The sequence below is a fragment of the Aquarana catesbeiana genome, linkage group LG03 (genome assembly GCF_042186555.1).
Source record: "Aquarana catesbeiana isolate 2022-GZ linkage group LG03, ASM4218655v1, whole genome shotgun sequence".
NCBI classification, from domain to species: Eukaryota; Metazoa; Chordata; class Amphibia; order Anura; family Ranidae; genus Aquarana; species Aquarana catesbeiana.
Genome location: NC_133326.1, coordinates 465,655,370 through 465,668,897, shown reverse-complemented (window position 1 = coordinate 465,668,897; position 13,528 = coordinate 465,655,370). Strand labels below are relative to the sequence as shown.

General features: G+C 41.4%; 1 protein-coding gene across 2 annotated transcripts in view; it reads left to right on the top strand.

Moving 5' to 3' along the window:
- Window positions 1-13,300, top strand: part of LOC141134590 (uncharacterized) — a 61,675-nt gene extending 48,375 nt beyond the window's left edge. Inside the window, exons 8-10 of one of the 2 annotated variants that reach the window (XM_073624063.1) lie at window positions 1,145-1,185; window positions 4,239-4,358; window positions 12,950-13,300. In XM_073624063.1, the coding sequence (XP_073480164.1) occupies window positions 1,145-1,185; window positions 4,239-4,322 (125 nt within the window). In that variant the 3' untranslated portion in view covers window positions 4,323-4,358; window positions 12,950-13,300. Of the gene's footprint in view, window positions 1-1,144; window positions 1,186-4,238; window positions 4,532-12,949 lie in introns of those variants that run through there. The other variant, XM_073624064.1, reaches the window with a different exon arrangement.
- Window positions 13,301-13,528: the final 228 nt, after the last annotated feature.

Sequence of the window (13,528 nt, the reverse complement as noted above, 5' to 3'; positions counted from 1 at the left end):
AATATTCTTTATGGCATCTAAACGCTTCCAGTGATGATAATGAAATCTGAGGGACTATTCACCCCACAATACCCTGAGCAGCACCCTTTTTCCTTCATTAAAGCGCATTGTGATACATTGTCTTAGGCAGCTCATTCCAAATGAATGTAGATATAAATCATAATGCATGAAAAAATAGGGCTTGCTGCATTTTTTGCAGTGCACTATAACGTATATCTGTGCAATGCAGCGCGGGTTGAATTGGAGTGGCATCCATATGAATGCAGTGAGTTACTGTGTGTTGGGTAGTATGTGTATTTTAAACAAAGTAATATAAAGTGCAGCGCAAAATCTTAAGAGAACTAAAAGTCCCATAAAAGACATATATTTCTCTCCTCTGTCTTATTTCTTCTTGCTATGAGACAACCCAAATTCTTCAGTGTAACTGAGCAAATAAACTGCTTACCAGATAGAAGAACAAAGTAGACATAATTACCACCGATGCTGGAGAAACCTGGAACAGCTGATCTGATGATTTGAAAAGATATCCGGCAGCTAATCCTCCAATGCAACAGGTGATAGAGTCACTCCAATGTGTGGTAAAGCAGAAAGAAAAGAAGGGACATCTAAGAGCGTTCCATTTGGCTCAGTATGAATTTTATTATTAAATAAATCAGGGTACAATCCATAAAAAAGTGCGTATAGGTAGCGCTGTTAAAAGCAAAGGAACAAAACCGAGCGGAGATGAAACAGACTGTTCGCGTCCGAACAGCTGTGAGATGACAGCGGGTGACGTGAGACTCCGCCCCCGTACGCGGCGTTACGTCCAATGGACTTCGTCAGCAGGGGTCCATTGGACGTAACGCCACGTACGGGGGCGGAGACTCACGTCACCCGCTGTCATTTCACAGCTGTTCGGACGCGAATAGTCTGTTTCATCTCCGCTCGGTTTTGTTCCTTTGCTTTTAACAGCGCTACCTATATGCGGGTTCCTTAAGTAAATTTTCAGTATGGATATACACTCTATATAATTTTTTCAGACACATACACACACATGCACCTGTTTATATGAAGGAAACAGTCCTCCTTTATAGCTTTAGGCATTTTGCAGTCCATTGTGTGCAAATGCTTGTGTTATTATTATTAATTACTGGTTTGTTTGCAGAACTTCAGAAAAATGCTGCCATAGATCACAATCAGTATTCTGTAAGTATGCCACAGTATATAAAGTGTTAGTGAAATTAGAGAAAAATGAAAGCGCAAAATTGATACATTTTATGAAACTTAATGTGGAGCTCCACCCAAAAGGGGAATCTCTGCTTATTTTCCTTCTCCCCCTCCGCTGCCACATTTGGCACCTCTTTTGGGGGGGCGGGTACCTGGTTTTGATAGGTACCCCCTCCCAATTCGGGGTGACCTCACCACGGAGATGTTTGGCCCCTCCTCCTTCCCCCTGCCCCTGGGCCATTCACAAAGCGGAGTGCGCTTTGCAGTAGGGAACCAGCTGTGAAGCCGCAAGGCTTCAAAGCCAGTTTCCCTTACCAGAAATGGCAGCGGAAGCACCCAAGAGCCAGTTAGAAAATTGGTTTGGGTGAAGAGAACGCTGGATTCGTGGACAGGTAAGTGTCCTAAAATTAAATGTCAGCAGCTATAGTATTTGTAGTAGTATTTTCTTCAGATGGAGCCTGGAGCTTCTCTTTAAGAGAAATATAGAAATAATATAGCAGAAAAAAAAAAGCTGGGTGATTTGTAGAAAACAAAGTTTAAAATATTGCATATAGAAACCAACTTTGATTATGCATAGGTATGGGCGAACAGTTCGGCCCGAGCATAAGTCCGGTCCGAACTTTAGCTGTTTGGACGTTCGATGAACAGCCGAACAAATGGGTCGTTCGACCGTTTGTTCGGCCCCCCAAACCAACCACAATGCATTGCGGCGCTGAACAGTGCATTGCAAGCCCTGATTGGCTGAAGCAGTGAAAGCTTCAGCCAATCAGGGCACAGAGCACTGTTAGAGTCATGATTGGACACTGTCATCATGACTTTATCCAATCATGGCTCATTTCCGCCTCACAGTATAAAAGTATTCTTTCAATGGCAGCCATTTTCAGTGTGATTTTGACGTGGAGAGAGATAGAACAGGACTCTGCTCAGTGCTATTAGTTAGTGTGCTATACTGTGCTATTTTGCTTCAATTGTCAGTGTAAAATATTAACTTAGTATCAGCCTAGGAGTAGTGTGAGTGTAGTGAGGAGGACCATCATTCAGCTTTGCATAGTGTGCAGCTAGAGTAGGGACAGCTCAGATAGTTTTACAATAGTGTAGTGAGGCCATGTCATTCATACATACATTAGTGTAGGGGGCCAAAGTCCTACCCCACCATTGGTAAAAATGTGGGGCTCCTATGACCTATGGTTCCAGAGATATGGGTCTCCTTGAACAGCCTGTCAGAAGCTAAATACAGAGCAGCCACCACTTTAAATACAAGCTGACACACTCTGTTTGCAGCAGACTGAGAGGTTGAGCTCACAATGCCTCTCACTTGTTGTCAGAGGCACTGAGCTCAATAAACAACTTGGAGTCTTGGACCAATGGTAAAGTACCATTGGTCCTAGCTGTCCAATAAAAATGCTGCAGTGGAGGCACACCTCTGACTGCAGTGTCATAGAAGGGGGAATGTGTCTAAAAGACAAATGCTCCCTTCCAGCCCAACCCTCTTAACTACAAGGAAAAAACATGTGTTTATGAGTATAAGATTTACCCACAATCCCATGTCTTTCTCACTCAGTTAAGAGGGAGAATGAGAATCTGCTGCCTGCTGAAAAGGTAATGTTATATTCAAGCTAAATCATATATTATTATGCTATATAGTATAACATAATCATGTATTATTTATCTATTTACTGTGAATTACTGGTTGGAAGTTATAACTTCAAACTTCAGTACTTTGTCCATTAAGCCACCTGCTTGAGTACAGGTTTTAAAAATATAGCAAATTACCTTAAAAACAATATATAATAATTATTTGTATATTACTTATGGTAATTAACCCCTTGCCACCCAGGCCAATTCTGACACTTCTCTCCTACATGCAAAAATCATCATTTTTTTGCTAGGAAATTACTCAGAACCCTCAAACATTATATATATTGTTTTATCAGACACTCTAATGCCCTGTAGACACGGTCAGATTTTCCGATGGAAAATGTGTGATAGGACCTTGTTGTCGGAAATTCTGACCGTGTGTGGGCAACTTCACACATTTTCCATCGGAATTTCTGACACACAAAGTTTGAGAGCTTGCTATAAAATTTTCCGACAACAAAATTTTGTTGTCGGAAATTCCGATCGTGTGTACACAAATCCGATGCACAAAGTGCCATGCATGCTCAGAATAAATTAAGAGACGAAAGCTATTGGCTACTGCCCCGTTTATAGTCCAGACGTACGTGTTTTATGTCACCGCGTTCAGAACGATCGGATTTTCCGACAACTTTGTGTGACCGTGTGTATGCAAGACAAGTTTGAGCCAACATCCGTCGGAAAAAATCCATGGATTTTGTTGTTGGAATGTTCGATCAATGTCCGACCGTGAATACAGGGCATTAGGAATAAAATGATGGTTGTTGCAACTTGTTATGCCACACGGCATTTGCGCAGCAATTTTTTAAAATGTTTTTTAGGAAAAAAACTGTTTCATGAATAAAAAGAACAACACTAACACTACCCCGATTTTTTTGTATAATGTGAAAGATGATGTTACACCGAGTAAATAGATACCTAACATGTCACATATTAAAATTGCGCACACTTGTGGAATGGTGCCAAACTTTAGTACTAATAAATCTCCAAAGGAGACGCTTTAAATTTTTTTACAGGTTACATGTTTAGAGTTACAGAGGAGATCTAGTGCTAGAATTATTGCTCTCACTCTAACGGTGTATGTAACCTGTGTTTCTGGCTCTGATACTTAACAGTGCCTCACCAACCACTGACCTCACCACACGTCCCTGACTCTGTGAGCCAATATAATAAAGTGCATAATAATAATAAATAATAAAGCATAACTGCAGTGCAAGCAACTCTCCCTATCAGTCAGTCATGGTGTAGTGATGGGGATACTCATAGAAGGTAGGATTCCTGTTACCATTGAAGTGTTACTTACTATTACCTGAAGGAACATTAGTTGCATATCCATTTACTACTTTTAGGCATGAGTTGTTTTTTGTGTTATTGACTTTCCGAACATTTTATTTTAGGATTCTGAAGTGGTGTATGCTGTTATCCAGCCAAATAAAGAACAATTTCCAAGACAAGGATCCTTATCCTTGTATAGAAGATAATGGAAATATATATCAATATTGAATGTACAGCAAAGGGTAAAAAGATTAACTTTAGACATGCCAATACAGTCCTATAAGATAACGCACAATGTTCAATTAAGTTGTTCGATAATCAATTCCAGACATAATATTTTCTACAATAACTTTAATTTTCATCTGCTATATCAAAAGCTCATCAGTGTAATAAAGACTTCTTGATACCGATACTATACATTGTTATTATTTAAATAAAGAAGTTTCACTACTGAGAAAGAGGGTCACTGTGCTTATGATAGGCATTACGTTTGCAATGCTCCCTTACAGAATTGAACTGAAGGTTAGATCCAGTGACAGAAATACTGCCTGTGTATATGCAAAGGGGCTACTTTAGGTTCTGGACCAACAGCTTTGGTTACTTTACTGTTATTTACAACATACTACTTAAAATATATATATAAAAAACTAATAGTTCATACCATAATAATTACAACCAAAAGAAATGCATTAAATTAATACATCAATGCACAAAAAAATCAAACTAATTCATCACAAAAAATTGATGAACAAATCAATAAAGGTACATCAAATCAATAAATCATTAGTTCATCCAAAAAAACAATACATTCAAAAAGAGAAATAAGTAGAGTGCAAAAATCAATCCAGCATATATTAAAGTAGTCATAAATCCATTAAACCATGCAAAGTGTAAACAAACATCTTCCACAAGGTCAGAAATGTGATAACAAGTCTTCAATGTGGTAAAGTGTATGTGTTTCACACCCTTTAGAATGTACAGCAGAGGTATAACTCACTCACCAGAGTTGGTTGACCACTTGTTACAAAATGGTCAAACAGCACAGAGTGACGATACTCAAAAGCCCCAAATTCCTTTGGTTTCTACAATCTTCATAACAACAATGAAAAGAAGATACCATTCAAAAATACAAAAGGAGAAAGAGCTCATAGCATAAAACAACTTCTTTAATAAAAGATCACTTAAAAACAATCCAGAGGTATGCACAGAGTGCTTCGCTCAGCACTAAGGATCTGCTAGAAATAAATCAAGCAACACCCCAGTGCACTTTCTGCTCTGCTATCAGCCTCCTCTCAGTGTGCTGACGTCACAGTTCTCAGACCCTACCCAACATTTTTCATCTATATGGATGTCATCTGGTCCTTTTGGTTGTTTTTTATTATGGTATGAACTATTAGTTTATTATATATTTTATTTTTGAGTAGTGCTATATGTTATAGATAAAAATATTTAATATCATTCAGATATTGATACCACAACTTGAGTTGAGGGGAGCTTAGGGAGAGTGCAGACATTTTTGTATTTGCTTTTTGGGTTCTTCAATAGTTATCATGATATTTACATGCCCTTGACATGGCTTGATTGGAACATGCTGCAAGTATTTGAGGTAAATCCAATTACCACCAATATACACAGAAGGAACTGTCTTAAAAGAATTTTACTTGATCATCCAAGCAGAATCTCTATTTTCAGGGCGATTTATGTAATAGTAACAGATCTTGAGGCCCTATAGAAACATTTTGATGGGGCCCCCATGGTGACCTCTCTATGTAGGAGCATCTACTGTTATTGATTTTAGGGTTGGAAATGTTTTTATTAGCAGTTTAACAAACAATACAAGGAGCAACGTCTCAAGTTACAGTTTAGTGACAATCACAAGCTAACAAATGTTCTGAGTCAGCCCAATGGCTCTCGCCCACTGCTTGACTCCTATCGACATACACTGTATTAAAAGAATTGACAGCGTCACTTGGGACAAAGAGTAGTTCCACTGGGAAGAGCTCCGTTGTCCATAATAAAAGTTGTATACAAAAAAAAAAATTTTTGAAAATAAAATAAAACTAAAACAAAAAAGGGAGAAAATTAGAAAGTATAGATGGGGGGGGGGGGGACCAAGGGAGAATAGGAGCAGAAGAAAGGAAAGGGGGAGGAAGGAAAGGGAAACAGGGTGGAGGTATTCTGTCAGATGGCGCATGCTAGATGTTCTATAATGATGACAAAATTTAGGGGGGAGAGGGGACAGCCCTGCCAAGTACCATTGGAAATGTCAAATGGTTCTGAAACTGTGTCATTCACTAAAACCGAGGCAGACGGTTGGGAGTATAGGGACATCACCTTAGAAATAAAATTTGTTCCTAAGCCCAATTGTTCTAGTGAGAGTCGGAGAAATTTCCAGTTGACCCTATCGAACGTCTTTTCGGCGGCGAAGGATAGGAGACAGGCTTTTAGGTCTTTGCGTTGGATATAGGAAATGAGATGAATTGTTTTGGTGGTGTTGTCCCTCGCCTCCCGGCCTGGGACAAATCCCACTTGGTCGTTATGAATCACTCTTGGGAGGAGGGGGGATAAGCGGTTGACCAATATCTTTGTGAACAGCTTAAGGTCAATGTTGAGCAAAGATATTAGCCTATAGCTGCTACACTGGGATGGGTCCTTGCCCGGGTATTATTGAGATATTAGCAGATAATAAATCTTTAGTGGGTGGATGTGTGTCACCTATGGCATTAAAAGCTTTAGTCAATAGTGGTGCAATTTGGGGGGCAAAAGTTTTTTCAAAGCGAGGGGTGTACCCGTCCGGGACACTTACATATCTTCAGGGCTTTAATGGCATCTAAGATTCGGGTGTAGCCAAAGGTTTGTCTAATTCCAGACAGTCTATCGTGTCAATTGTGGGCAATGCTGTTTTCGTAATGCAATCCCGCATTTCGTCACTGGGAGAGGTGGTTTGGGTATGTGGGGCTGCAGAGGGGAGGTTGTAGAGTGTAGAGTTGGGAATAATACTCTTTAACCATTTGCTGACCGCCTAACGCAGATATACTGCGGCAGAATGGCACAGGCAGGCAAAATCACGTACCTAGTACGTGATTTGCCTCCCGCGGGCGGGGGGCGCACTGCGCCCCCCCGGTGCCCAAGGCAGTCATCATTGTTAGGGGAGCAATCAATGCTGAGGGGGAGGCCACTCATTCGTGGCCACCCCCCCACGATCGCTCCCAACAAATGACAATCTTCCTCTGCCTCTGTAATGTAAACAGCGGCAGAGGAAGTGATGTCATCTCTCCTCGTGTTGGTCTTTTTCGTTCCGGCGCCAAGGAGAGAAGACATCAAGTAAGTGCACCAAACAGCACACGTATAGTAGAACACTCTAGGCACACTTTTCACCCCCCATCACCCCCCAATCACCCCCCTGTACCCCCTGTCACAGTGACTACAATAGCATTTTTTTTTACTGATTATTGCATTAGTGTCAGTTTGTGACAGTTATAAGTGGCAGGGAAGTTAGTGTTAGCCCCCTTTAGGTCTAGGATACCCCCCTAACCCCCCTAATAAAGGTTTAACCCCGTGATCACCCCCCGTCGCCAGTGTCACTAAGCGATCGTTTTTCTGATCGCTGTATTAGTGTCACAGGTGACGCTAGTTAGGGAGGTAAGTATTTAGGTTTACCGTCAGCGTTTTATAGTGTCAGGGACCCCCATATACTACCTAATAAAGGTTTTAACCCCCTGATTGCCCCCTAGTTAACCCTTTCACCAGTGATCACTGTATAACTGTTACGGGTGACGCTGGTTAGTTTTTTATAGTTTCAGGGCACCCGCCGATTATTACCTAATAAAGGTTTAACCCCCTGATCGCCCGGCGGTGATATAAGTTAGGTTTTTCGGTCAAATAGGGTCTTCTTCGCCCCAGGCAGCGTCAGGTTAGCCCCAGTACCGCTAACACCCACGCATGCAGCATACACCTCCCTTAGTGGTATAGTATCTGAACGGATCAATATCCGATCTGATCAGATCTATACTAGCATCCCCAGCAGTTTAGGGTTCCCAAAAATGCAGTGTTAGCGGGATCAGCCCAGATACCTGCTAGCACCTGCATTTTGCCCCTTGGCCCAGCCCTGCCCAGCCCACCCAAGTGCAGTATCGATCGATCACTGTCACTTACAAAACACTAAACACATAACTGCAGCGTTAGCAGAGTCAGGCCTGATCCCTGCGATCGCTAACAGTTTTTTTGGTAGTGTTTTGATACAGTCGCTAACAGTCAGGAGCTTTTTTACCTGTGAGTCTCACTAGTGTACCACTAAATTTAGAGCCCAAAATGGCAAATCGAAAGTACACTAGTGAAGAGGCCTACACATTTCTGAGCATGACAGATAGTGAAGAGGAAGTCACTCATCTGTCAGATTCAGGCTCCGAATACGATCCTGTAGACGACAGCGGCTCCATGACAGATAGCTCTGATGATGGAGTTGTGGTCCCTGCCAAGGTCAGGTGTACCAGACCCCGAACTTCTTCTTCTGTCATTGATGTACAAGAACCGCAGGTCCCTCATATGGAGCAGAGCAGTATTAGCGCCGCTATTCCTTCTGGTGAACTGGCAAGCACCAGCGGCCTAGTACACCCTGGTCATACATCCAGCACTGCAGTATCACGTGGTGACGTGGCAAGTCCCATAAGTGCAGTTCAAGATGGTGAGGTAGCAAGCACAAGTAGTGTCCCGCTGCCACCAAGAAGAAGAACACAGGCCTGTTGTGCCCTTCCTTATGCACTTGCCAATCCTAATTGGGAACCCACCACTTCTGCAGCACCCGTACTTCCCCCATTCACTGGCCAACCCGGCATTCAGGTGGAAACAGTTGATTTTACGTCACTTGATTTTTATTGTGAACCAAAGCAATTTGTACTCTGGTCAACACATCACCACTATTCCCCAGTCCCCCTTTGCCAGAGATTGGAGACCAATTACGGTTTCCGAATTTAACCTCTTTCTGGGCCTTTCCCTCAACATGGGCATAACTAAAAAGAGTGAGTTGCGGTCATATTGGTCCACTGACCCAATTCACCATATGACCTTGTTCTCTGCCTCCATGACCAGGGCACGATACGAGCAGATCTTGCAATTCATGCACTTCAATGACAATGAACTTTGTTGTCCACGTCGAGACCCTGGATACGATCGGCTCTACAAAATTCGGCCCCTCGTAAACCCCTTCAACCAACGTTTTGCAGACTTGTTTACTCCCCATCAAGTTGTCTGCGTTGATGAGTCCCTGGTTAAGTTTTCTGGGCGCTTGTCATTCAAACAGTACCTTCCCAGCAAGCGTGCCAGATACGGGGTCAAGATGTATAAGCTCTGTGACAGGGCCACAGGCTATACATGTAGTTTTATGGTTTACGAGGGAAGAGATAGCCATGTAGAGCCGACAAACTGCCCTGACTACATAGGAAGCGCTGGCAAGATTGTGTGGGTCTTGGTGTCACTCTTATTCGGAAAGGGGTACCACTTATATGTGGACAATTATTACACGAGCGTGCCACTTTTTAGTCACTTGTCATCTTGGTATCATTCTTTTCAGCCAGCGGTCGGCTTTCATATAAAAGCAATCCTAGTGGCTAATTAGCCTCTAGACTGCTTTTACAAGCAGTGGGAGGGGATGCCCCCCCCCACCGTCTTCCATGTTTTTCTCTGGCTCTCCTGTCCCAACAGGGAACCTGAGAATGCAGCTGGTGATTCAGCCAGCTGACCATAGAGCTGATCAGAGACCAGAATGGCTCCAAACATCTCTATGGCCTAAGAAACAGGAAGCTACGAGCATTTCATGACTTCAATTTTGCCGGATGTAAACAGCGCCATTGGGAAATTGGGAAAGCATTTTATCACACCGATCTTGGTGTGGTCAGATGCTTTGAGGGCAGAGGAGAGATCTAGGGTCTAATAGACCCCAATTTTTTCAAAAAAGAGTACCTGTCACTACCTATTGCTATCATAGGGGATATTTACATTCCCTGAGATAACAATAAAAATGATTTTAAAAAAAAATGAAAGGAACAGTTTAAAAATAAGATAAAAAAGCAAAATGTAAACAGCAATTGCACCATGCATGTGAGGTATCACCGTGAAGGTCAGATCAAGGGCAGTCATTTTAGCAGTAGACCTCCTCTGTAAATCTAAAATGGTAACCTGTAAAGGCTTTTAAAGGCTTTTAAAAATGTATTTAGTTTGTCGCCACTGCACGTTTGTGCACAATTTTAAAGTATGTCGTGTTTGGTATCCATGTACTTGGCCTAAGATCATCGTTTTTATTCCATCAAACATTTGGGCAATATAGTGTGTTTTAGTGCATTCAAATTTAAAAAAGTGTGTTCTTTAGTAAAAAAAATGCATTTGAAAAATCGTTTCGCACATACTGTGTGAAAAAAAATTTGAAACACCCACCATTTTAAACTGTAGGGCATTTGCTTTAAAAAAATATATAATGTTTGGGGGTTCAAAGTAATTTTCTTGCAAAAAAAAAAAAATGTTTTCATGTAAACAAAAAGTGTCAGAAAGGGCTTTGTCTTCAAGTGGTTAGAAGAGTGGGTGGTGTGTGACATAAGCTTCTAAATGTTGTGCATAAAATGCCAGGACAGTTCAAAACCCCCCCAAATGACCCCATTTTGGAAAGTAGACACCCCAAGCTATTTGCTGAGAGGCATGTCGAGTCCATGGAATATTTTATATTGTGACACAAGTTGAGGGACAAAGACACATTTTTTTTTTTTTTTTGCACAAAGTTGTCACTAAATGATATATTGCTCAAACATGCCATGGGAATATGTGAAATTACACTGCAAAATACATTCTGTTGCTTCTCCTGAGTACGGGGATACCACACGTGTGAGACTTTTTGGGAGCCTAGCCACGTATGGCACCCCGAAAACCAAGCACCGCCTTCAGGCTTTCTAAGGGCGTAAATTTTTGATTTCACTCTTCACTGCCTATCACAGTTTCGGAGGCCATGGAATGCCCAGGTGGCACAAACCCCCCCCCCCCAAATGACCCCATTTTGGAAAGTAGACACCCCAAGCTATTTGCTGAGAGGTATAGTGAGTATTTTGCAGACCTCACTTTTTGTCACAAAGTTTTGAAAATTGGGGGGTTTGTGCTATCTTGGCATTTTATGGCCTTCAAAACTGTGATAGGTAGTGAGGAGTGAATCAAAAATTTGCGCCCTTAGAAATCCTGAAGGCTGTGATCGGTTTTTGGGGCCCCGTATGCAGCTAGGCTCCCAAAAAGTCCCACACATGTGGTATCCCTGTACTCAGGAGAAGCAGCAGAATGTATTTTGGGGTGTAATTCCACAAATGCCCATTGCATGTTTGAGCAATATATCATTTAGTGACAACTTTGTGCAAAAAAAAAAGTTTGTAATTTTCCTGCAACTTGTGTCAAAATATAAAATATTCCATGGACTCAACATGCCTCTCAGCAAATAGCTTGGGGTGTCTACTTTCCAAAATGGGGTCATTTGGGGGGGTTTTGTGCCATCTTGGCATTTTATGGCCTTCAAAACTGTGATAGGTAGTGAGGAGTGAAATAAAAAATTTACGCCCTTAGAAATCCTGAAGGCAGTGCTTGGTTTTCGGGGGCCCCGTACGCAGCTAGGCTCCCAAAAAGTCCCACACATGTGGTATCCCCATACTCAGGAGAAGCAGCTAAATGTATTTTGGGGCGCAATTTCACATATAACCATGGCATGTGTGAGCAATATATAATTTAGTGACAACTTTAGAAAAAAAAAAAAAAAAAAAAAAAAAAATTTTTACTAACTTTCCAAAATGGGGTCATTTGGGGGAGGGGGTTTGTACTGCCCTGCCATTTTAGCACCTCAAGAAATGACATAGGCAGTCATAAACTAAAAGCTGTGTAAATTCCAGAAAATGTACTCTAGTTTGTAGACGCTATAACTTTTGTGCAAACCCATAAATATACGCTTATTGACATTTTTTTTACCAAAGACATGTGGCCGAATATGTTTTGGCTTAAATATATGACTAAAATTTAGTTTATTGGATTTTTTTTATAACAAAAATTAGAAAATATAATTTTTTTCAAAATTTTCGGTCTTTTTCCATTTATAGCACAAAAAATAAAAACCGCAGAGGTGATCAAATACCATCAAAAGAAAGCTCTATTTGTGGAAAAAAAAAGGACGCAAATTTTGTTTGGGTACAGCATTGCATGACCGCGCAATTAGCAGTTAAAGCGACGCAGTGCCAAATTGTAAAAAGTGCTCTGGTCAGGAAGGGGGTAAATCCTTCCAGGGGCTGAAGTGGTTAAAGGCAGAGGCAATGCCTTTCGTGTTGAACGTCTTATTCTGATTGGAATGGGTGATAAAAGGAATGGAATATCGGGGCAGCCTAGGATGGAGGACCCGAGCTAGGTGCTTGCCACATTTGTTGGCAAGTGAGTATTGTAGATTGCGAGCCCTGACTCGAGCTATCAGGGAGTCTAAAAGCTGTAGTAGGTCTCTACGGGCATTCAATAGTTGGACAAACACAGCAGGGTCTAAGTTCCGTTTATGGATGGGTTCGAGTTCCGCTATGACGGAGAGGAGACGGCGGATGTCGTCCGCTCTCATCCGCTTGAGGCGGAAGCCGTGCTGTCTGATATTGATTTTAATAAAGTATGGCAAGTGCTGAAAGAGGTGATCTAGTATTCCATACAAGAACAAAGCACAAGAGTTGTAGTAACAATAATAAGCATCACAATGCATTCTATTATTGCAAAACAGTAATTGCCCCTACATACAATTATTCCTAATCTATATATCCCTAATGCATGCTTCTTTTTTTTTCAGAACTACAAACCTTAGCTGTTTTATCAGATTTTAGCTGTGGAGCTGCGGAGAATACTAATATTTGGCTGTAAGCAAAAGCTCTGAGGGTAGTGAATCTATACTGCTAAGACATTTTACAGTAAATAAATACACCACACACGTTGAAAGGTCTTTCATTTGAAACAAAAAATGTACCACAATGAAAATCACCATCAATCACAATGAATGACGCCTGTCCTATTTGATGTCACCTGGGATACGCTGCCCTTTAGTTTACATTTTGCTGTCATTCTGACATTCTAAGGGAATGAGTGATGGGATTGAACATGTTGGTGGCTTTTCTCTTTCACTGGGTCTGAGGGTATTCTTTATCATGATAGATGACAAGATTTACTATGGATTTTTTGTTTTTGTTTTTTAAATTAAAGGACTTGTCAAAATGTTTGTCTGTGTGTTTATTTACTGTTTACTTGTTTTATGAATGAGAAGCAGTACCCCTTACTTATTTACATTGGGGGCAGCATGTAAGGACCTCCTTTTTGTTTAAATAGGGCTCCTATATTCCAAAAATACCCCCACCTGCAGGACCCCACAACCAGT